The sequence below is a fragment of the Apis cerana genome, linkage group LG14 (genome assembly GCF_029169275.1).
Source record: "Apis cerana isolate GH-2021 linkage group LG14, AcerK_1.0, whole genome shotgun sequence".
In the NCBI taxonomy this organism is placed as follows: Eukaryota; Metazoa; Arthropoda; class Insecta; order Hymenoptera; family Apidae; genus Apis; species Apis cerana.
Genome location: NC_083865.1, coordinates 4,535,257 through 4,558,211, shown reverse-complemented (window position 1 = coordinate 4,558,211; position 22,955 = coordinate 4,535,257). Strand labels below are relative to the sequence as shown.

Sequence of the window (22,955 nt, the reverse complement as noted above, 5' to 3'; positions counted from 1 at the left end):
ATTTATAACCAATTGTACAACTTTAAATGTAATTATATTATATATAATAACGTTTTATCTTAGAATTTTGATTATCTTAGGATTTGATTTCATTTCTTCTATTTAAATTTTATTAAGATTAAAATCTTACATATATTTCATTATTTTATATTATTGTAATGATATTTTGCAATGATATTTTATTTCTTAACATTCAAACTTTTTTTTTTATTAATTTTTTATAATTATTTTTCATTTTCATATTATTATATCATATTAAGCTAAAATAAATTTTATCTTATAAATTCTGACATTTAATAGATACACCAGGATTAAAAATTATGATTTTAAATGGAAATATATATATGAAATATATATAATTAATTTAAAAAAATCTATATTTGTAATATATATTTATATTTTACATGTGTAGTATTATATAAATTATAAACTATACTATTATATGAATATATAATATATATATAATATTTATAATATTTATATATATGATGAAATATATATAAAAATGTATACAAAATATACATTTGAAATTTAATTATATTATTTAATTTATATATATATATATATATATATTTAATATATATATATATATATATATTTAATATATGAAAAATATATATAGAATCTGATATATAAATACATAAAATATATATACTTTTATTCACAAGATGAATAAAAAAAATAAATTCAATATAATTTAGAAATTCATGGCGTCATCTCGTGTTTGGTTAAGAAAGCTTTAAGTTAGTATCATGCCATAATATATTTATGATATTACAAACAAAGAAAATAATATTACGCAAAAAATTTTTCTTTCACGTAGTGACTTTCTTTGTCTGTGACATTACGAGTGTACTTATAAATATCTCATATATTTTATTAACAAGTCAGAGTTTTCACACATCCAAACTAGATAACACTAATTTCTAAATTATTCGATTTGTTTTTTATTTGATTTATGGACAGAATATAATATATCAATAGTTTAAAAAAAAGAATAAATATAACGTTAATTTTACAATGTTAAAATAAAATTAATGTTAAAATATTTGTTTGAGAAATACTGTAAATGAATTTGTACGCAAAAATATCAAAAAAGTTAGAAAAAAGTAAAGAAAATAGAAAATATAAAGATAAAAAATTATATACAAGATATAAAAATATATCATGATATATAAAAATAAAAAAATGTATATGTATATATATCAATAATATTTTTAATAAAAATACATAGATATTCATGTGTTAAAAATTATATGGATTTCATAAAATTATATTTCATTTATAATACGTATATATGTGTATTTAGATTCATGAAACAGGAACATGTGTAATTAGCTTAAATAAATTCTAAATAAAATTTAAGATTTAAATGATGTTAAAATATTAAAAAATGTTAAAAAATTTGAAATTATAATTTATACATGTAAAATTTTAGTTTTGTTGTTCTTTAATTCAAAAGAAAATATTTGACTATTACATTATTTTTATGAATGATTAAAATTTAGTATATATATATATATATATGTATTGAATATAGAATTTATTGTATTGTTACAAACTTATAGAATAATTAATTCATAGAATAACCAAACTATGATATGAAGCTATAATTAGAATCAAATATTTAAAATTATGAAGTATCATAGTATCACGTTTAATTTAGAGAATAAAATATTTAGTGATTTTTTTTTTCTTATGACTTTTAAATAAATATCAATAACATGTATATATATATTATACTATTTTATTGAATATATTTTGTACCAAATAGAAACATTTTTATTATTTATATTTATATTTTTATGGTATTAATAAAAAAATTAAATAATAATAATAGTATATTTAAATTATGTATGGCATTAAAAAATATATATATCTTATATTATACATAAATGTGTACAACAATTCATTTTTTTAACGATAGTGACGTGAATGATGTGATCCAACCGGAATTATTTGTAACTCATTTTAATTAAATAACACACACATACATGAAAAATGTCTTTAGATCAAACGGTGTGTGAAGGTAAAAATGAAAATTTTTACTTATTAAATGATTTTTTTTATGTTTAATAAGAAGTAATATAGAGATATAATATACACAATAAGAGTGTATAATTTTGAGGTTATCTTTTTCATATAATTCTTTTCAGATTTAAAAGCATTTGAAAGACGACTTACCGAAGTAATTGCTAGTTTACAACCAGCTACTCTACGATGGAGAAGTATGTTTTTCTATTTCTTTAAGTTTTATAAAATTTTTTATTAATTTCTTAATGATTTCTAAATGATAATGTAATATTAATATTATTTTATTACATTATAAAGTTAATAATTGTTCTTATACATGTATTTAATATAATATTATTTTCAGTGCTACTAGGTTTTATTTCTGTATGCACTGCTGTTGGTGCATGGCATTGGCTAACAGATCCAAATACACCAGCTGTATCATTTACACAAAGCCTATGTAATCATCCATTTTTTGCGATTGCTAGTATAATTTTAGGTAAGCATAATAATATAACATTTTTATTGATGCATTTAGTCAAATATTATTGATTTTTTTAGTAATATTATTTATGATGGGAGTACATAGACGTGTAATAGCACCAAGTATTATAACTCAAAGAGCTAGAAGTGTTCTTAGTAATTTTAATATGAGTTGTGATGATACTGGAAAACTCATTCTTAAACCAACAAGATCACGACATCATGAAAATTAAAGAGAAAAAAGACATAATTTTTATGTTAATTGTGAAAGTGTTTATAAAAATCTGAATTATTATGCAAGGTGATCATAAAAAATATGTATAAATCACATTTTTGATACTAGTGTAAGATTTAAGATATTATTTTGTTGTACTTAGTATTTAAAAAAATGATAATATTATATTTAATAATTCAAATTTATATTTTTTATTCTTTAAAACTTTAATCTCATTAAAAAAAACAATACATAGTTTATTTGTATAAATTTAGTCTGAAAAGTAATAAAATACATAAATTATAAATATATTAAAAATAATGACCAAAGTATTAACATTTTTCAATAAAATAATTTAAATAATAGATTACTATGATTTATTTCAAAATAATAATAAATGTAATATTGTATGTACTAAAATGTCATACATTTCTAAATAATATAGTTTATTGTATATATATATGTATATTATGATTAAAAAATTTGTTATTTCAACATATAAAACTGTAAATATTAAGAATTTTCCAATGAAATAAACATAACAATATAATTCTCTATATAAATCTTTACTCAATATTAATATGAATTATAATTTTAGTTATTACAATATAATTCTTCTAAACTTATATACAGATATGATATTGTAAAATTTCAAGAAATGTTAAATAAAGATAAATATTATTCAAATGTAAAATAAATTTATTTTAATGTATTTTAAATAAAATTTTTTATTAAGAATGTATATTTTTAATTTTGAATTTTATATTCATTTTTAATTTTTAAGTTTATTAATTGTATCTTTTTATAATTAATAACGTAATTATGATTAAACTATTTTAAATAATATAAAATGAAAACAAATAATAACATTTAAATATTTGTATGGATTAGGTTATTAAATGAAAAATACTATTATAACGAACAAAACATCTATTCGTATTAATATTTTGCATATTATTACAATTTTCGCAATGCACAATCACGCGATTTATTTCGTACAATATTTCATATACAATATTATTTATTTACGCAGACCAGTATTCATTCAAAATCAACTATAGCGTTATATGTTAAGACGCATTTCTCAGTCCCAGTATTACATTACCTACGATATATATATATACAAGGGATAATTATCAAATATTATACGTGTAACATTCTAAACATTGCTTTTAAGCAATATTTATTATAATGTTTAACTAAAAATTTTCAGTATCTGTATGTTTCTAAGTGCACATTTTTAACATGTAATATATTTAATTATTTCATACATGTACTTTTTTTTTTATTTTTTGTGGAAGTCTTTATAATAATTTGAATTAATTTTATTAAAAATAAAATTGTCAATTTATATAATTTTAAATTTGAAGAAATGACATATTTTTTCGAATTTCTTACATATCTTATAATTTATAATATATCCAATTTATGAGTGAAATATTTAAAAATTATTAGCTGATTAAATTATAAATGAAAAATGAGATTATGTGAAATTTTTTCAATATTTTGAGTTCCTTATGCATTTTATTATTAGCAGGAACATTATTATTTTTGAATTAAAAATTCGTTTATTATATCTTTTAAATAGTAAAAATTAATTATGACTGTTTGCTGCTTTATATTTATAAAACAAAAGAACACAAATAGGCAATTTTTAATTGATATATAAAATTGAAAATTACAATAGTTTTATAAATTCTGAAGTGTATATAATTACTTGGTTCATTTGCTTATTCACATTGCTAAAGTATTTTGTAAAATTATTTATTTATGGTATTTGTTTCAGTACTTTTTCATACCTTGTACATGCGAGGATCAATATTTAATATATTAAATATTGAAAAATAGAAAGTTATAGTATAAGATATATTTCATCACAAAAACCAAGCTAACATAGCATGGTTGAATTCATTTATGCATGGAACTCAAAAATAATTCAATGATCATGCTCTCTAAACTCACGTGCTAGTGCATAGAAAATAAATCACCAGCTGAAGGGAGAGGTGCTAATCCACCCGTAACATCAGGTAGTTGAGTCAAATCAGGTAAATTGGAAATATGTGATTTAACTTCAGATCGTACTGCACATACCTTTTTAAGTTTTTCTTTATAATCCTGAAATATCATTAAATTCTATAAATCATATACATATATTTTTTAATAAATATAAAGCATTTATTTATCAAAAAGAGTATAACCATACTTCCAATGTTGCTTGAGCTTGTTGGAGTAATTGTCTTTGTGCCAAAGTGTAATCTCTAAGCATAGTTAATAATCTTCTTCTGTCTTCCATTTCTGCTTGTAATCTTCCATTATAATCAGCTAATAATGCAGCAGCTTCATTTACTGCAACACTTAATTGATCAGCAGCTGCTCTATCTGCTAAATTTGCAAGAAGTGAAACTTCAGATACTTCTGGTGGTAAAGATGCAATACGTTCTCTAACACCAGCATCTGAAGATGCTGTGTTTTCCAAATCCTGAAATAAAGAAGGCTTTTTTTAGTAATTGCCTTCAATACATTCATGTGCATATACACATATTTAAGTATTTAATTTATATTTTTACATTATTTCTAGATGCAATATTTATTTAAGAAAATAAGAGTACTATTTTTTTGTTTTATTAAACTTCGAATTTAATTAAATAAAAATATCTATTTTTCATAAAGTAAAAGGACTATTTAATATGTAAATTTTAAATGAAATCAATATTATATTATTTTATTGTTTAAAATCAACAAACAAGAAATCAAATATTTTTTATTAAAAACGTAAAAATGTATTATGAAATAGATTAAGAATATAGATGATATATAAATAGAATATAAAACTACTATTGGGGGTGGAAATATCAAATTGTAATTATGCTTGCCAATATGCCTTATGGATTCAACATATATTTTTCTATATATAAGATAGTTTATTGCTAACGATACATATTCCGAATTTTTGTTCTTTTTATAAATGGTATTAACCATTAAAGCTTTGATGAGTTCCTCTGTTTCTGGTGGGTCTCCTGCAGGAGTACGAGGACTTAATGTTACATGTAGCTCTTTGGTTCCATCCACTTCAACTTCAGTCTCTGATTTTTTTCTCTCCTTTTTATCTTTCTGTAATAATAAACATAATAAACATAATTAGAGATATTATAATTAATACAAATTAAAATTAGTATTATATGTTACCTTTACTTTTTCTATATCATTCTTAAGTTTTTTTTTTGGAGGTGGTGTTCCTGGATCTCTTGATGTGTCTGTAAAAGCAGCCTTAAACTCTGCAATTTGTGTCTTATCATAAACTCCCCTTTCCTCCCAAATTTGAAGCAGCCTATTTAATCTTTCTCTTGTCTTTTCATCAAATCCTTTCATATGTTCAAAAGCTTTTGGTAAAACTGTTTCAAATTCTTTTCCAAATTCTGGTCCTTTTTTTTTACTGTTTTGAATAACATCATTTGCCAGATACATAAACATAAGTTTACGATTATCCTTCACTGTAAAAAATATAGTAATAATAATAATATTTGAAAAAAATTTATTACTTTTATGGAATTTTAAAATAAATTAACATTTTATTTGCTAAATTGCTATTTTAAAATTTAATTTATAATAAAAATTATAATTAAGAAATTAAACAGAATTAAATAAATTATAGCATTTATAAAAAAATATATTGAAATATATATTTATGATATAATTACAATTTATATAACAAAACTGTAAATATCAAGAAATATTATAAACAATTTTATAATAATATAATTTACGTAAAGAATTAAATATAAATTACAATTGTATATTTGTATGAAAATATATTTCTAAATTAATATTAAAAATTATAATATCATTTAAAATGTTATATATTATAATTGTAACAGATAATTATCAATAATTCTAAATACAATTTTATAGTTGACATACTGTTACGAGAAATATGTTCATAATTACGTATGAAGGACTAATTTACAAGTTAACCTAAAAATTTTGTTGAAGATCATTTTATATTTATTTTATTTGGAATATAATATAAAAATAATTTAATAACAAAATAATATTTGACATTCAAAATTTGAAATAAAAAGATATACTTACGGCAATCTTAACGTACCTTTACACATCTCTTTAAACCAGACTTTCACGATGGTCGGATGGTGTTTTCTGTGATGAATTAACCAAAGAGAAAGTGTTTGAATACTCTGTTGCGAAGGATTTAAGTCCATTAGTCTTTTCACCAGTGCACTTTCTGTAAATCCTGTCATTTTATAATTAAAACGTTGTTTCGTCAATAAAAATTATTAAAAATTGCTCGTATTTCAACTCACGAGCACGAGCCGCACAAGTGTACGACTCAACAGCTGAAATACAAACACGAACGGCGTATAAAATGTTGCACTGCATGTACTTCCGTCACTTTTGATATTAGCGCCATCTTTTTCAAATTTTTTGAACTACATTGCATCGTATTATCAATTTCAATCGATAATTTAAATATTGTTATAATTAGTAGTTAGTAACTATTGTGCACATATTTGTATGTATGTTAATATATATATATATATTAACATATTTAACAATTATATATATATATATATATATATAATTCTTAAAAATTTTTACTTTAAAAAGAAAAATACAACTTATAATATTAACAAGTATATATTATCAAAATAAAGTTTATTCTAATTATCTATTTTATATATACGAGAAATATTATAATTTTTTTAAGTATGAAAGCAATAACTACAAATTAAAAAGAAAATAAATAATAAACAAATTTATCGTAACTCTTCTTTATCGATAACACAAAGATTCGATAAGAACTGCGCATACTAGGTACTGCATTTTCTTGAATAGAGCGCAGCAGTGATTTCCAGGGATCAGTGCGTCGTCGTAGTCGAGGGGTGAAAAGGGATTATGTATCGTGGGTTAGTTCGTTCTTCGTACCTGCCAATTCGTATTTCGTGTTTCGTTGCGCGTGAGACTCGTGCGATCCTCGAGCGAGGCACATCGTAATGGCCGCGACCTGACTCGGGTGATGTGCATGCGAGCTACCGTGTTCGCGTTACGTGAAGCAGACGAGCGGAAAAAGAGGTAGGGTAAGCAAATACGAAAAACGAAAAGATACGACGAAGTTTAAGAGTTACGCGATTTCTGTGCGTATCGTGAGTGCTTGTGGGTGGGCGAGGCGTGAGCTCACAATAAGAGTCTCGAGGACGACGAACCATGAGCGAAGATCGAAGCGAAGAAGATCCTTTAATGGATCTTTGGTATAGCAATTGGGAACAACAGTGCGTTGAAGCATTGGAAACAGAACAAGATTATGAAACGCAACTGCACAACGAAAAGGAACTTTATTCCCAGCAGATGTGGACGAGTTTTCAGACGACTGCGTCGGCCATCGCCCAGCTGTATAAAGGCAAGTTAATTTGATGATAATATTGATCATCATTTATATCTTTCCTTCATTCATTTATAAAATGACTTTCGATGTCTATGAGAAACGAGAACATTTCGTAGTTACATCCATTTGCGTGACATCCATTTTGTGCGACGTACGAGAGGATACGCCACTGTTCTCGCTCCTCGTTTGCTTCGATTCCCTTTTTTCGCCGCATGTGCATATCGATCTGATCGTGTAACCAGTTCCTTTCGGCTTTGCTCTTTTACAGATCGTACGCAGGGTGTCTCTCTATGGGTACCTTTCCAGACTGCTGCAGGTACCGTCACATCGTTGTACAAAGGTGCGTGCACTTCCTTGGTCTCTCTTGTCAACAATGTGAGCAAGATAAATCTTCATTCTAACTTTCTTATTCTCCTTTTTTTCTCTTTTTATAACATTATCCTTTTTCTGTCGCTTTTCCTCTCTTTTTTATCCTTATCTCTAGTATTCAGTCATTCTTTTGTACAATCGTCATTTACACACAATACATACACATAGTGGTAATGTGTTTGCACGTATATGTGCGTCAGATCGCTTCGCACAGCTGACCATTGCTGAAGGTCAGCTGTTAATTGACGCAAACTTTCAGGACTATTACGAATATTTATAGAAAATAGAGTTGATTTCTGTTATTTTCAGGAAATTAGATCATTTTTTGCAGATAATTATATATAAATTCTATATTAAATCATTATCAAATATTTATTAATGATTGCAAGTATTATGTATGTTGATTATGATGCTTGTTTTAATGATTATTTTTATATTTTTATTCATTTTGAAATAAATATAATATTTCTTTTTTGTATTAAAATTTTAACTTTTTTATTCTATTATTATTTGAAAATAATTTTAAATTTTCAAAATTATTATTTCAATTTTTTAATTTTATTTAAAATAATGCATTTTAGTTTTAAAAATATAAGTTTATGATTATATCATGAAAGTTCTATTCTTTTATGGCTGTTATATTATTTATTTATTTATATAATATAATAACTTCAATAATTTGTATTATTATTTTATAGTTATTATAGTTATTTTAAGTGTTTTTCTGATTATAATTATTTATATAAAGATAATTTTTTAATATTATTCTTTTGATTATTTAGTTATTTTATTATATTAAAAATATGTATATATTTTACATAATATATTACATAATATATACATAATATATAAAAAATATGTATATATTATATATTTGAGTTAACATTATTTATATAATTATTTATATAATTTTCTATGTAATAAATATTATTTAGTTTAAGTGTGAAATATTTTAACAGATTCTATGGATAGCATGCGTCGATGCAGTGAATTAGGTATAGAAATGGGCCGACAAAAGCGTAGTAAAGAAATTATGAATTGGGCTAGGAAGAAAAGGCGTATGATTCGTAGAGAAGATTTGTTAGCATATCTAGCTGGAAAACCACCTCCACCTCGACCACATTCGCATAGGTAAGTGTTGTATCAATTTCTTTAATATATATACAAATGTGTTCTCTATAGCTTTTAGATAAAATAATTTCAAAAGCTAGGGAAGACATTAAAATCACACTATTATATTTCACTTAAAAAAATATCTTAATTGTTTTATTTTATAGGCATTAATGCATCAATAACTTTTATAAGGTTTGTCCTATTAATGGAAGTAACACAGATATAAAATGAATATTAACAAATTTCAGAAGTTCACCTAAACCAAGGATGATGGTTTGTAGTTCGCCTTCTACAGAAAGTTCAACACCAAATATGGTTGTTGCACCAACACCAATACCTGGAAATGATCCTGATCCTGAATTACATACATTTAGAGAAGCAATTGCATTGTCTGGTAAGAATTATTTTAATTATTTTAATACAATGAATATAATTAAAATATAAAGAATAAAAAATATAAATAAAAAAAAACATTAGTATCATACATTATTTAAAATTTATAGTATTTCATAATTGTAATAATAAAAAGATTATATTAATGCTGATATTTCATTTATTATAATTAATATAATATAATGGTTTTTTTAAATAATTAAAAAAAATTTTCTTAATAATTTTAAATAGGCTCACCAATATCTCGGCGTACTGGAAGACAAGCCGAATTGTCGGCTTTTATTAGTAGCGAATTCGCTCGACATCATAAACGGCCTGCTTCGCATGACGTGGATATGGGATCTCCCACGCACAAACGTTCACGTTTCATGTAACGGCGCGCGATGTGTAAAGTAGCCTCACTCCCTTGTTCCCCATTAATTAATCAATTGATAAATTAATTATTAACGGTTCAACTCCCCTACATAGTTCCCGGTTAAACATAATCACTTCAAGAAAATGGCAATGACTTGCATTGTCATATAAAACACGTTCGTATATTTCGAGTAATTTATATTATCTGTCACGTTTCATTATTATTATTTATTAAGCTTTATAGTTTTGGTTTTTATATCAATAATCAGGGTAATTAATTTTATTTAATAAATAATTAATTTAATTAAATAATATATCATTTAAAATAATTATAATCATTTAAATTACTGTATATTATTTGGGGAAATTTTAGTTTGTTAAAGTTTAAAGTTATGATGCAAAAATTTATTATTATACATATTAGAAAAAATCTATTTTGAAATTATTTATTTATTTATATAAGCTGTGAGATAATACAAACGTGTTATAACAATACCATTCAAAGTGCCCATGCAGAGTGAATGTCATTGTTTTATAAGCATAAAATCTGTATATGTGATTATTAGTTTATCGATCTATAAACCAAGAGTATGAACCTTGCCAAATGTATTATGAGATGTTAAAAGCTGTAACTAACATGCTTTACACAATTGATGTGTATGTTAAAAATTAGCAGCTAATATTTCGTGATACTTTTTTCAGTCACTTCATAGTGTACTGTAATTTTTTTAAATGGGATGTTCTAAAAGTGAGAAATGAATTGAAGATTTAATGTTTTATAAATATATTACTATCTACGATTGTAATTTTGCGAGATAAAAGGGAACGGGGAGAGGATGATTATAAAATGTTTTTTCATAATCCAAAGGATCGCTTTTTCTGATTATAATATTGTTATAATTATTAAATGATCGTAGATAATTCACATTTGGACGCTTTTATCAATAAAAAAAAATCATTTCATATGGCTTTCGTTGGCAATAAAAAAGAAATAATAATAGAAAAAATAAGAACATAAGTGAAAGTACTAAAAAAAAAAATGAAATATTGACAAATTGATTTTTGTAATTCTGTAATTTTTATTTACTATTTATGAACAAGGGATCTACATTTTCTGTTATATGATAGAATAATCATACTCTATATGTAGAATAATCATAAAATTGTCTTTTCGATAATATATTTAATTGTTTTTACAATCCTTTTGTTTGTAATTTTGCATCTACTTCATATATTTATGTGTGCGATCCCTTGGAAATAATCTAAAAATGCTGCTGCCATGTTTTATGCGTCATGACATCCACGCCAAAGGTTTAATTAGATTGAGATCGAGCTTGAAAGCAAGGTTCAAAGAAGACTTTAAAAAATGATGTTCACGTTTCATTCTTTCCATATGTGTCGCGGGTGCTCATAATTGTGTAACTAATTGATAAAATTCTTAAATAGACTTTGTGTAGTTATAAATCTTAAACATGTTAGGATAAGCAATGCTTATATCAAACAAAATCGACGGATAAAATGAACGGATCGGTAGGAAAAATCTATACGAAGTTCCTTCCAATCTCTTTATATCCGATGTCAATTGGATAATGTCAGTGATGAAAAGATGATCATAATATAAAATTGATTTTTATCTTTTGGCGTATATGTTATAAGCAAAGGGTTGAGCAATGTGTTGGAAATATGTCTCAGGCAAAGTCTGTATAAAGACAGTGCAATGTAAAGGGATCTACTTTTACACTAGTATGGACTTAATCAATAAACGAGCTTTTCGTCTTAGATGTAGCCGTTGTCGGGGAGACATGGGCAGCTCTTTGCTGTATATGCATATACATATACGTTATGTATATGTGTATTTGTACATATACGTGCATATCTTATAAAAAGCATTATATTCAAAGACTCATATTGGAGTGATTTATCGCTTCATTTTTAAGGTCATTGTAAATGTATATTATTTCTAGCGTTGTGCCTCGTAATTACTTCTATTTGAATTTTGAAGATTATTAATTATAGGAAATTCGAAAATGTTTCAATCGAACTGCCGGTAAATTTATTTAAGAAAAGAGTTCAATTTTCCTATACATTTTCGAATTTCTTTTTATTTGTTCTTCAAAGTCATTTAGAAGTGAATTCATTTTAGTTTGTTTCCTTTTTCTCGACATTGTTTGAGCACCGTTCCGGAAACAAGCGAAAAAATTGTTATTCAGTTGTAAATATTAAATATAGCGTAAATTCGTAATGATAACGATAAACAATAGCCTTAGGGGTATTGCTAATATTATCATTAATATCGATAACTATGCGATAGCTTTAATAATATTTATCATATGATCGGCAATTATAATAAAACTACAAGGACTGCACTTGACTCTACTTTCCTGACCAGTTTGGTACGCAGGGTCATGTTTCTGAAAGTTCTAAAAGTTCCATTCAAACGAAATGTATAATACAATATTAAAGAGTATCTTTGTACGTTAATAATTTAATTGCATCATTTGTTTTTAAAGTTTCAAAATGAAATTCTTTTTTACGGCAATATTCTATTGATTGATTTCTTGATGGATCTTCGTACAAAGATAACTCTAAAAAAACATATAGAAGAAAGTAACATGCTGAAGATGCCATATTTAGGAATATTTTATTGATAAGAAAATAATAGTTAATGATGAACATCGAGTCATTTTGTACAGGCACCGTCATCTTTATTTCTGTTCTTTTAGTAAAGTAATATTTTCAATTTATACTCAAGAGCTGTTCTTGGTCGTGATAAAAAAATCTATGTTTGTTTATATTGGATTGATAACGTGTTATTTGTTTGATTACTTGCAAGATTTTGTCGGTATAATTGATATTGTCTTATCTTGCATAAAACTAACTGTATTCGTGAAATATTTTGAAGTCAGCAATTAAGTTCTCCCATATATATAGGGAGTTTTCCCTTTCTCAGAAAGAGTTAATCTTGTTAGTAATCTGTTGTATTTTATACTGAAAATATATTTTTTATTTATACGGTCCATGCAATATATTGTGCACAGTTTGAAAAAGAAATAAATGATTTTATTAAAGTTTGGTATTATTTATAACTTAAAGTTGTAAAATAATATTTTTTGTATGTAAATTTTTTGAGATTGTAAAAAATAGGAAAAGATATGAATAGTATGTCTTTCATAATGAAATTTAAGATTTTGTGTTATTAATAATCTTTTTGTCAATCGATGACTTCCGTCTTTCTTTAATGAAATGTGTAATTCATATGTACTTGCTGCCAAAAAAAGTTTCCAATGATGTTGCCATTATGCAAAACCGACTGTTGTGTATAGAAATAGAAATAGCTTATAGGGCGCTAAAATTAATCGATTAATAGTAAAAATAAATTAATCCGTTTTTATATTAATAAATTGATAGTTGTCTAGAATAATCAGATAAGTTAAACAAATATCAATATTTATTATTCATTAATCGATTAATCTTCAGCCTTGATAGGTGAAATCGCGAGGAATCACTTCTGTATCATATCTTTTTCACAGTAATAGTAGTTCGTACGCTAATCATACAGGTGCATAGAGACGCGTACGTGTCACAAACACAGGGCACCAAGAAATTTTCTACGAGCCATTTTTTTTATTCTGATGCACATTAATCGCAACATGATGTACTTTTTTGTCAAAAAAATGTATCATCATATTCTACTTGCACGAACACTGAAAAGCCGTGATATGATATGAAAATGTATGCTCACGGCAAGGCGAGAAATGGTGCTGTTATTTTTTGCGAACATAAGAAGCTTGTATATTTTTGCGTCTCTTGTTTGTAAGATAATTATTTACAAATAAAATTACAAAGAAAAAAATATTGTTATATCGTCAGTAATCACCTTTTGTATACAAATTATTTATATATTTTTCATAATATGTATAAGGAGATTTTACAAATCGCTTTAGATATTCATTGTGATATTTACACGTTTTATTTTTATGCATTCGATTTGTACACTTTGTATAAAATTCATTGTATAACCAATAAGAAAAAAAATAATTTCTTTATCTTACTCTTATTTCTTATTGTCTAAATAGTTTATAAAAATATATTCTATTATATTGGCATTTACATTTCCATTTACATTGATTAATTTAATCCATAATCGTAGATAAACAATATGTGAAACTTTAAAAAGTTCAGATTTTTATATTTTTTTTTTACTTAATTTTTTAATATTTATCAATAAATATAATATAATATTATAATACAATTAATTGGAGTAAATCAATGTAATAATTTTAATATTTTGATATATGAAAAAAATTAAGAATACATAAAATTTATGCAAGATACTATAAAATTAATACAGTTTTCAATGTTATCTATGATAATGATAATATTTAACGACATATCTATGATTATGGATTAATAAAATGTATAATTATTTTAAGGCACTATAGAGTAGAAAAGAATTAAAATATGATAAGATAATTTTACATTGAAAATATTTATATGATATTTCAACATGTATTGAATTAATTTATATTTTTATGGCTTATGTAAAACTATATTTCTTCTGGAAATAAATGAATTTTTTTTATAATATTTTAATATTATAAAAAAAAAATGACAGAATGACATATGTCATCTTGTGATTTAATTAGAAATTAATTGATTTAATAAAAATTGTATATAATCTTATTGTATTTATAAATTCATATAGTTAAAATGACTCTACATATGTTATAATCACATAAAATTTACATTGACTAAATAAACTCAAATATAATTTGTCGACTTTTTATATATTGATATATACATTTAATATTTGAATTAAAAATTATATATATATTAGTAAGTAATTAGATAATTTATTAGACAAAATTAAAATATTCGAAAATAAGATTAATGTTTTTCTATCAATATTTTGAATTTCATAATCTGCTATCTTTAATAATATTTTCTGGTGCATCTAATGCTCTTTTTCTGTTAGCTATAGCATTCATTAATTTTCTTTTAGGTCCAAGTGGAAGTTTAAGCATGGCGATGTCAGTTTCAGTTAATAACATCAAGGCTTCTAAATCAATTTGTTCTGATTCTAAAACCGGATGAATTGATGATAAATTGTTGGCAACTAAAAATCTTTGCAATGGTGTCCATTCCTCATCAGTCTCTTCCTCTATAAATTTAATTTGTTTTTATATAAATTTTAAAATAAAAATTTAAAATAAAAATGTCATATATTGACAAAATAACAAAATTTGACTATACACAATAAATACCTGAAAGTAAATCATCATCCCACATGTTTTGCCGACGAGCTAAACTACCTGCACTTCCTATGCTGATTTCTTCGTTGTGCCCATTGATTCTATGACCATTTATAGATCCATTTACGGAACCATTCACGCAAGAGTTACCGTTTTGTTCATGTGTATCCACTTGCGAGAGTGGTAGGTTATCGAAAGTAGTAGTTATCTAAAGTTAGAAAACAGCAGTCTTCTATAAACTGCTTTAAATAAATTTTAAATCATTATATTTGAGACATTTCAATAATGTTAATAAACTATTATTTCAATAAATATCTATAGTAATAATAATAAATTCTTGAATAATGTTTTTTTTTCTTAATTATTATTAAATTATTTAAAATGTATTGTATAATAATGTATTGTAAATAATAATATATAACATAAATTTACAACTATTTATTATAAAAATAATCAAAAAAATAATATCGAGATATATTTTATAATTTTGTGAATATTTATTATTAAGTCCAAATATTTATTAAAAATCATTTCGCGATTTTATATATTTATATATTTATAAAATTATAATGTGATTTAATTAAAATGTCCCGTATCATTATAGAATATTTTACAAAATATTGCCTTAACTTTCTAAAAAACATTAAACTTATTTAAAATAATAAATCTTTTTTGTTTAATTTTATTATAATATAAATATATTATAAACTTACTGCTCTTCGAAATGCTACTGATCCAAAACCAGGTCGATTGAAAATACTCGCTGGTTCTTGTAATAAGACATTATCTTTTATATCATTTATATCTTCTCTATTATCTTGCTCTATATCATCATCGAAGGATCGATCACCTAAGAGATCAGGAGTGCTTTGTGCTTTGCTTAATGTACCCCAAACATCCGAAATTTTTCCTCTCTTTCCTATTTGTTGATTTTGTGTTTCATAAGTCCCTACATACATTATTTCAGAATCTCTTCTAAGTCCAGTGAGACTACGTATCGATTTTTTTCCATTTACTTCAATCTAAAAATATATAATTTAATTAGAAACATGAAAATTTATTTTTTTTTTTTTTAAATGTGTTTTATGTAACTAAAATAGAATTTTTATTTGATATTTTTTTGATAACTTTCACATTTAGAAAAATTTTATTGATAACATTAATCATTTTTTAATTATGTAATATATAATTAAATATATAAAAAGTATACATTGAAATATTCAGTCACCTCTACTACTTTAAAATCATCAACGGCTTTTTTTGCTAAAGCTTTTTTACATACTGCACTACCATGTTTCTTGGTGGTAGTGCCGACGATATCGCTGAAGGTTGGTGAAGGTTTTACTCGACCTTTGAAGGTCAACACAGTATGTTTGTGAGGTAGAATACCGATTTCGTCAACCGTACTTAAATCCAATTTTGTTCGATTTTTTGATAATTTTTTTTGTTCCTTTTCAGCTCGAATTTCTGCCATTTTTTGTTTTTTCATATATTCTTTTAACCTATTTTGTGCATATTTATCATAAACATATATAATCATAAAAATTAAAATTGCATTAATATTAAATTATATTAATGTTGATATAAATTTTTTACATTTAATGATTGCATAAATACCTTTTTTCAGCATCTTTTTCTGCTTTTTCTCGAAGTAGACGACTTTTTTTGCGATTATTTAATTCTTGATCGGCTTGAGCAAGATCTAAAAACTGAAGAGTCATTTCTCTTCCATTTATAGCAGCTAAATCTCTAGCTGAATGTCTATCGATGTCTAAGGACCAAATATTACAACCAAATTTCACGAGGAACTTGACGCAAAATTCATGACCCCTTGCTGCCGCCAGGTGAAGGGCTGTATTACCAAAATAATCGGTTTTGTCGGGATCACCCCTATGAAAAAAATCGTTAAAACATAAATTATACTACATCTGCTGTTTAATATCTACGTTCACGCAAAATAAATTACAGGATGGATTCTTTTTACAATGAATAGTACTTAGTATTACTTTCGAATTTTTTAAAATTTTATTATTTTACTAGTATATCTTTGAAAAAATAATATTTGTATTTTATTATTGTTAAATTTTAAGAATGTATATATATATATATATATGTACATATTGTATATATATTGTGTACATTGTATATATATACAATATTTTTTGTTTTTGTAATTGTTATTTTTGAAAATAAATATTTTTGTTATCAGGAATTTATCCTGTGAAAACAATGAAATAAATGAGTTTTGTACCATCATATCCTGTCACGCGATGTCACACAAACGGAACAAAGTTCCGGAAGGATAGCAGGTCTTATATCGAATTTCTATCGTTCGTCGACCACACTGAAGCCAGTCGAACGACATATGATCTTATTTACAATAGGGCACGTGCTATCTTTTAGCTCTTATGTCGCTTATTCACGAATCATTAGTGATTTTATGAAATAATATATTGTTATAAAATTTCTATGATTCGACATGAATTATATTTAAAAAGGAAACAAATAGTAGTAAAATTTTAATGATATTTCATTAAATATATTTATGCTACATAAATATTATTTATGTTATATATTATGCTATTATATATATTACATTAAACCGTTTACTATCCATGCATAATAACGTAAATAATAGTAAATTACAATAATAAAATACAATATGAAACACGATTATTTTATATTATATTAGATTTTAAATTTTCGAATTTTGTTCTTTTAACATATTTGAAAATATTTAAATTTAGTACATATATAATTCATATGTTTTAAATACTTTTTAATGATTTATATTTTCCACATATATTTATTTTTATCTTAAAGATCAATATTAAAAATATGATCTTCATTTATTTTTTTCATATTTTATAAATTATATTTTTTACAATTAGTTATAAATATTAATCTTGACTAAAGTAGTACTTTCCGATTCATTTCAGTAGTATTTCAAATACAGCAGTAGAAAGTGGTTGTGTCATGTTAGTGGTCGAAATTATCGATTATTTTTCTTTTATTTCCAAACGAATGTGTTTGTATTTTCTAAATTTATTGAAAATTTATCTTTAAAATGGGTAAGTGAATATTTTTGTTAAAAAAAACCTTAAAATTGAGAAATGATTTTAAATAATTAGTTACAGTTAAGTATATAGGCATATACATGGGTAGTATAACAATTCCTCGTTCCCCTGTTTCATTTCATTCCGTTCCCTTGCATTTTGTTCCATTCGTATTCGATTGTTTTTCATCAGTGCTCGCTTGGCCGTAATTTCCGTTTGTAGGGTCGATAGATGCCAGATTATACCATATATTTCCGGTTTCACACATCTGTCAACTTTTAATAGAACATTCTCGTATATACAATACGCATACGTAATTAAAAAAAAAGGAAACTACGTTCTAATCTTAGATATATTTTAAAAGTAATCAACGTTACACTGATTAATATAACTTTTTCAATGTTTCGTGAATTTTTATTCATACGAAGTATTGTTAAAATTTTCGTGTTCACTAACCACAACGACCTCGTATTTAATTTACATGTGACTTTCAAGGTTAACTAGAGATATGTGTAAACTTTTTAACTTTCGCATGAAATTCTAATTTTCTTAAAAAATCTTTTAATTTAAGTATTATATTATAAAATTCGAAATAGAAATTTTAAAGAAATTCTTAAATTCACAATATGATACGGTAAGAAAATTCATTATAATTAAATTCATTATAATTATAAAATATTTATAATATCAAAATATTTAATTTTAATTAAATAATTTTTTTCGAAATATAGAAATAAATTTCAAAAAATTTACATTTTTATTACTTTAAAGTAGAATATATTATAGAATATATTGTGAATAAGCTTGTTATTAAAATTATAGATTCTGCGCATGCGTAAGTGATTTAACCGCGGAAAGCACTGCTCAAATAAGAAAAGTTATATAGTGGCGCCAAAAAATAATAACCTCATTGCGGTAATATATAAGTTACATTATTGTGATCAAGAATTTTATTATTTATGAGTTACTGCAAATAATATGGTAAGTTTATGCAAGCATATACATTAATAAATAAAATTTATACAATAATAAAATCTTTTTTTCACAATTATTAATTATAATACGTAAAAAGAATACTTTTAGAAAATTCTATTATATCTATATATGTTTCTAGAATATGTTTATAAGTAAATAGTTTTGCGAGCATACCCTCTGGCGACGAGCAGTCTCAGAGCATCTATATGACCTTCAAAGGCTGCCCATAATGTAGGGGTCATTCCTCCGTCATCCCGTGCGTTACAATCCTTTTTTGTTGTTTCTTTTAAGATGTCTAAGGCGCCATCGCGTGCAGCTCTATAGAGGAAACAATTATATTCAAATAATCATATACAAAATACTACTAAAAGATTTTTTTTCTCTATAGAATCATATATATATATATATATATATATATATATATATATATATATATATATATTTATTTATTTAATTATGTTAAATGTTTAACATATATATTTATCTTTTCAATATTTAATGATATTTTTAATTTTTTTTTATGAATTATTTTAGAATAAAAAAAATTAAAATGAATCAAAAATATTATTATTATATACAATTTATTTTTATATATCTTTTTAAATTGTATTTATTGTCATAAAATTAATTTGACATAATACAATTGAAACATTAAAATAATTATTTTTTGTTAAAATATTATTAATTTTTTAAATAATTAATTTAATTCATTGTAGATATATTTTTCTGTTTAAAACATCTATATTTACAAATTGATGTTTAATTACTAATTATCACATTTTTTTCATAAATTTCTTTTATTTTTGAATTAAATTGTATATCTTGTAATAGATTAATAATACGATACTCTATATTATAGTTTTCTCTTTCGTTCGAGTTTTCTTCCTTTAATTAATTTTTCTCTAATTAAGAAGTTTTATACAAGATTTTATATACTTATACATATATAATGTTTAAAATGTATATATATGATTCTATATTTAAAAAATTATATATATTTTTTTAAATATTTGATTACTTCATTATATTTTATTATATTCTACAAATTTTTAGAAATTTAATTACTGATTTAGAATATTCCTATAAAAAATTAGAAAAAAATTCTAAATAAGAAATGATGTGAAAGAATTAGTGAAAGAATATTGTATATAACGTTTTAATAAGATATATTATAATTTTTTATTTTAGAAATAATTTATCGCATTTTAACATTTTTGTTTGTCATATTAAATGAAAATTTAAGTAAAATACTTAAATATTTTACTTAAATGAGTAAAAAAAAAGAATATTTTATCTTTATTATATAAAATGAATCTTTTAATATATATTTTTCGAGTTAGAATAATTGTTATTATAAAAATATTAGTTATTATATAAATATTATAAAAATAGTTTAAAAAAAGAGTAAAATTAATTAAATGAAATTAATTCTAAAGATATTTAATTATAAAAAACAATTTATATATTATATTAATTTTAAAATAACGATTTAGTTTATTAAATATTTCTATTTGAAATAAATTATTGTATCTCTTAATTAAATGAATATTTTTTCAGTGAAAAATGATATTCAGAAGTGCTATGTATACCTAGTATTCGTAGAAGTGAATTGGGTGATAAATCTTCGTGCTGAATCAAATAAAAGCAAAGGTGTTCTCATGCATAAATTCCGCACGCGCGGCGTGATATACATGTACCGATGAGATAGTGTAGAATCATAAATATTGTGTCTTTTTAGGTAAGTAGACATTTAAAATTTTTGTGAATTCTTTCATTCAACAATTATTTATATTATTTGAATTAAATGATAATTTTATCATAAAAATTTTCATTAGCATTGATGAAGTTACATGAATAATGTAATAAATCAGTTAATGTAATATTGATAGTTTAAAAATATTATTAATTTATATTAGTAAATAATATAGTAATTTTAAAAATTGAATAATTAAAGTTATTTTTTCTATCATTTTTTTAATAATTCTTAAAAAAGAGAAATATTTATATAAAATTAATGTCTTATAAATTATAATATTATACTGATTATGAAACAATGAATTTCTCTAACTGATCCCCTATTGAATTGCAGTCGGTGATCAAGATTTCAAAGTGCAATACTTCGTTCTCATGGTTAACCAGGCATGTCATTTTTTCACTTTAACCAGAGACAAGAACCTGGTTCTTCGACATTTCTCTACTTCCTGGGTCTTAAATAGATATCTTATTGTAATATAAAAATGCGTATTGATAGAGAAATAAAAATATGAAAATTCGGAAAGGTATGTACAAAGTCTATTGTATAAAAGGAAACTTACTTGTGAAACCGTTCGGACGTCATTCTGTTCCTTGATCCTTTAGAAATTTTTGTTACCGATGGCAAAACATCATTATTGAAAACAAAATTTTTTGACACTTTTTTAATAAAAATCACTTTTAATAACAATGAATGCGAGATTCATAGATACTGCATATTTTTTTTATTTTTTTTATTATTTTTTTTTTTTTTTTAGACAGTAAAAAATTCACAAGCGCTGAGTATGGCGTCCAGCAGTGTACTGCTCAAACGAACGAAGGTATTACTTCGACGATGTTCTGTGGCCCCTCACCAACTCTATCTTGCTTTCAACCATTAATTTGATAAGTTCTCTCTCGCTCTTTCTTCAGTTCCCGCCGTCGCTCACCTGTACCGATACCCCCATACGAATACTAACCGCCACCTAGTGTTCAATATGCTATTGTGGAAATATACAGCCTCTACTCTACCGACATATTTTCATATTGTTTTATAAAAATTAATTTATTGTAGTAATATATTAATAATTATGCGATTATATAATTTTTTAATTATATAAGAATTTAAGAATTCTTTTGTGGATTAATTAATTGCTTAAAAAACTATAAAAATTCAAATTAATTTAAATTCTAAATTTTTATTTATTGAATTCTTTATTGATGATTGATTATATATTATATTTGCACATTTTATTTTTTTTATTATTTTAATTTGGTTTGATATCTTTATTTGGTTTATAGAATATAATTAGAAATTATAAATTTTGTTAATATAGATTGAAAATATAAATATATATTAATACTAATTTAATTCATTTATATATTACAGGCTGGAAAAATATGAAAAAATCAATCATATTAACGATTGCTGGATTAGTTGAATTCTTTTTACCAGAGATGAACTAAGACGAAAGAGGAATAGAGAGAGGACGCCGCAATCGGTGAGTACTTTTTATCAACTGAAAGTATATAATAAAACAAATATTTCGCGCCTAAATTTTTATTTTTACTTTTTGTATGAAACAAATATATTCATATACGAA

General features: G+C 23.8%; 4 protein-coding genes and 2 long non-coding RNA genes across 11 annotated transcripts in view; 4 read left to right on the top strand and 2 right to left on the bottom strand.

Moving 5' to 3' along the window:
* Positions 1–824: 824 nt before the first annotated feature.
* LOC108003165 (nuclear envelope phosphatase-regulatory subunit 1) lies at positions 825–3,452 on the top strand. Of its 3 annotated transcripts, none has more exons than XM_062085267.1 (5): positions 825–886; positions 1,928–2,029; positions 2,157–2,228; positions 2,378–2,512; positions 2,575–3,452. In XM_062085267.1, the coding sequence occupies exons 2-5, from the start codon at positions 2,002–2,004 to the stop codon at positions 2,727–2,729; spliced, it is 390 nt and encodes a 129-aa protein (XP_061941251.1). In that variant the 5' UTR covers positions 825–886; positions 1,928–2,001; the 3' UTR covers positions 2,730–3,452. The 3 variants fall into 3 exon arrangements, with proteins under 3 accessions (XP_061941251.1, XP_061941252.1, XP_016920783.1); XM_062085268.1 differs by lacking the exon at positions 825–886 and adding an exon at positions 1,631–1,726; XM_017065294.3 differs by lacking the exon at positions 825–886 and adding an exon at positions 1,647–1,808.
* A 170-nt stretch (positions 3,453–3,622) lies between these two features.
* LOC108003161 (regulation of nuclear pre-mRNA domain-containing protein 1B) lies at positions 3,623–7,094 on the bottom strand. Of its 2 annotated transcripts, none has more exons than XM_017065287.3 (5): positions 6,816–7,094; positions 5,897–6,201; positions 5,687–5,821; positions 4,914–5,189; positions 3,623–4,825 (listed from the first exon to the last, which is right to left on the bottom strand). In XM_017065287.3, exons 1-5 carry the CDS (start codon positions 6,964–6,966, stop codon positions 4,676–4,678), a joined length of 1,017 nt encoding a protein of 338 aa, XP_016920776.1. In that variant the 5' UTR covers positions 6,967–7,094; the 3' UTR covers positions 3,623–4,675. The 2 variants fall into 2 exon arrangements, with proteins under 2 accessions (XP_016920776.1, XP_016920777.1); XM_017065288.3 differs by having other exon boundaries at positions 5,903–6,201; positions 6,816–7,089.
* A 75-nt stretch (positions 7,095–7,169) lies between these two features.
* On the top strand, positions 7,170–11,536 carry LOC108003177 (HUWE1-associated protein modifying stress responses). The gene is made up of 5 exons (XM_017065306.3): positions 7,170–8,123; positions 8,377–8,448; positions 9,437–9,608; positions 9,839–9,984; positions 10,215–11,536. Exons 1-5 carry the CDS (start codon positions 7,931–7,933, stop codon positions 10,355–10,357), a joined length of 726 nt encoding a protein of 241 aa, XP_016920795.1. The 5' UTR covers positions 7,170–7,930; the 3' UTR covers positions 10,358–11,536.
* Positions 11,537–14,287: 2,751 nt separating this feature from the next.
* On the bottom strand, positions 14,288–22,185 carry LOC108003163 (pre-mRNA splicing regulator USH1G). 2 transcript variants are annotated; one of them, XM_017065291.3, is made up of 7 exons: positions 21,936–22,185; positions 19,795–19,938; positions 17,207–17,479; positions 16,818–17,091; positions 16,303–16,611; positions 15,602–15,797; positions 14,288–15,498 (listed from the first exon to the last, which is right to left on the bottom strand). In XM_017065291.3, exons 1-7 carry the CDS (start codon positions 21,956–21,958, stop codon positions 15,254–15,256), a joined length of 1,464 nt encoding a protein of 487 aa, XP_016920780.1. In that variant the 5' UTR covers positions 21,959–22,185; the 3' UTR covers positions 14,288–15,253. The 2 variants fall into 2 exon arrangements, with proteins under 2 accessions (XP_016920780.1, XP_016920782.1); XM_017065293.3 differs by lacking the exon at positions 21,936–22,185 and adding an exon at positions 18,747–18,920 and having other exon boundaries at positions 19,795–19,936.
* Positions 18,917–19,876, top strand: LOC133667339 (uncharacterized). The gene is made up of 3 exons (XR_009832740.1): positions 18,917–19,279; positions 19,468–19,626; positions 19,760–19,876. It is a non-coding gene; the product is annotated as an uncharacterized LOC133667339 (long non-coding RNA).
* Positions 21,091–22,955, top strand: part of LOC108003164 (uncharacterized) — a 208,326-nt gene continuing 206,461 nt past the window's right edge. The window contains exons 1-4 of one of the 2 annotated variants that reach the window (XR_009832738.1): positions 21,091–21,358; positions 21,710–21,899; positions 22,131–22,193; positions 22,742–22,853. This is a non-coding gene — a long non-coding RNA (uncharacterized LOC108003164). The remainder of the gene's footprint in view (positions 21,359–21,709; positions 21,900–22,130; positions 22,194–22,741; positions 22,854–22,955) is intronic. The other variant, XR_009832739.1, reaches the window with a different exon arrangement.

Excerpts from the sequence above, each read along its gene's own strand:
- LOC108003177 (XM_017065306.3), top strand. The coding sequence starts at position 7,931 with ATGAGCGAAGATCGAAGCGAAGAAGATCCTTTAATGGATCTTTGGTAT. Across the intron at positions 8,124-8,376 it reads CATCGCCCAGCTGTATAAAG|ATCGTACGCAGGGTGTCTCT; the intron begins GCAAGTTAATTT and ends GCTCTTTTACAG. Across the intron at positions 9,609-9,838 it reads CCTCGACCACATTCGCATAG|AAGTTCACCTAAACCAAGGA; the intron begins GTAAGTGTTGTA and ends AACAAATTTCAG.
- LOC108003165 (XM_062085267.1), top strand. The coding sequence starts at position 2,002 with ATGTCTTTAGATCAAACGGTGTGTGAAG. Across the intron at positions 2,229-2,377 it reads AGCTACTCTACGATGGAGAA|TGCTACTAGGTTTTATTTCT; the intron begins GTATGTTTTTCT and ends TATTATTTTCAG. Across the intron at positions 2,513-2,574 it reads GATTGCTAGTATAATTTTAG|TAATATTATTTATGATGGGA; the intron begins GTAAGCATAATA and ends TGATTTTTTTAG.
- LOC108003163 (XM_017065291.3), bottom strand. The coding sequence starts at position 21,958 with ATGACGTCCGAACGGTTTCACAA. Across the intron at positions 19,939-21,935 it reads ACGTCCGAACGGTTTCACAA|AGCTGCACGCGATGGCGCCT; the intron begins GTAAGTTTCCTT and ends TTTCCTCTATAG. Across the intron at positions 15,798-16,302 it reads CAGTAGCATTTCGAAGAGCA|ATAACTACTACTTTCGATAA; the intron begins GTAAGTTTATAA and ends TTCTAACTTTAG.
- LOC108003161 (XM_017065287.3), bottom strand. The coding sequence starts at position 6,966 with ATGACAGGATTTACAGAAAGTGCACTGGTGAAAAGACTAATGGACTTA. Across the intron at positions 6,202-6,815 it reads GTTTAAAGAGATGTGTAAAG|TGAAGGATAATCGTAAACTT; the intron begins GTACGTTAAGAT and ends TATTTTTTACAG. Across the intron at positions 5,190-5,686 it reads AACTCATCAAAGCTTTAATG|GATTTGGAAAACACAGCATC; the intron begins GTTAATACCATT and ends TCTTTATTTCAG.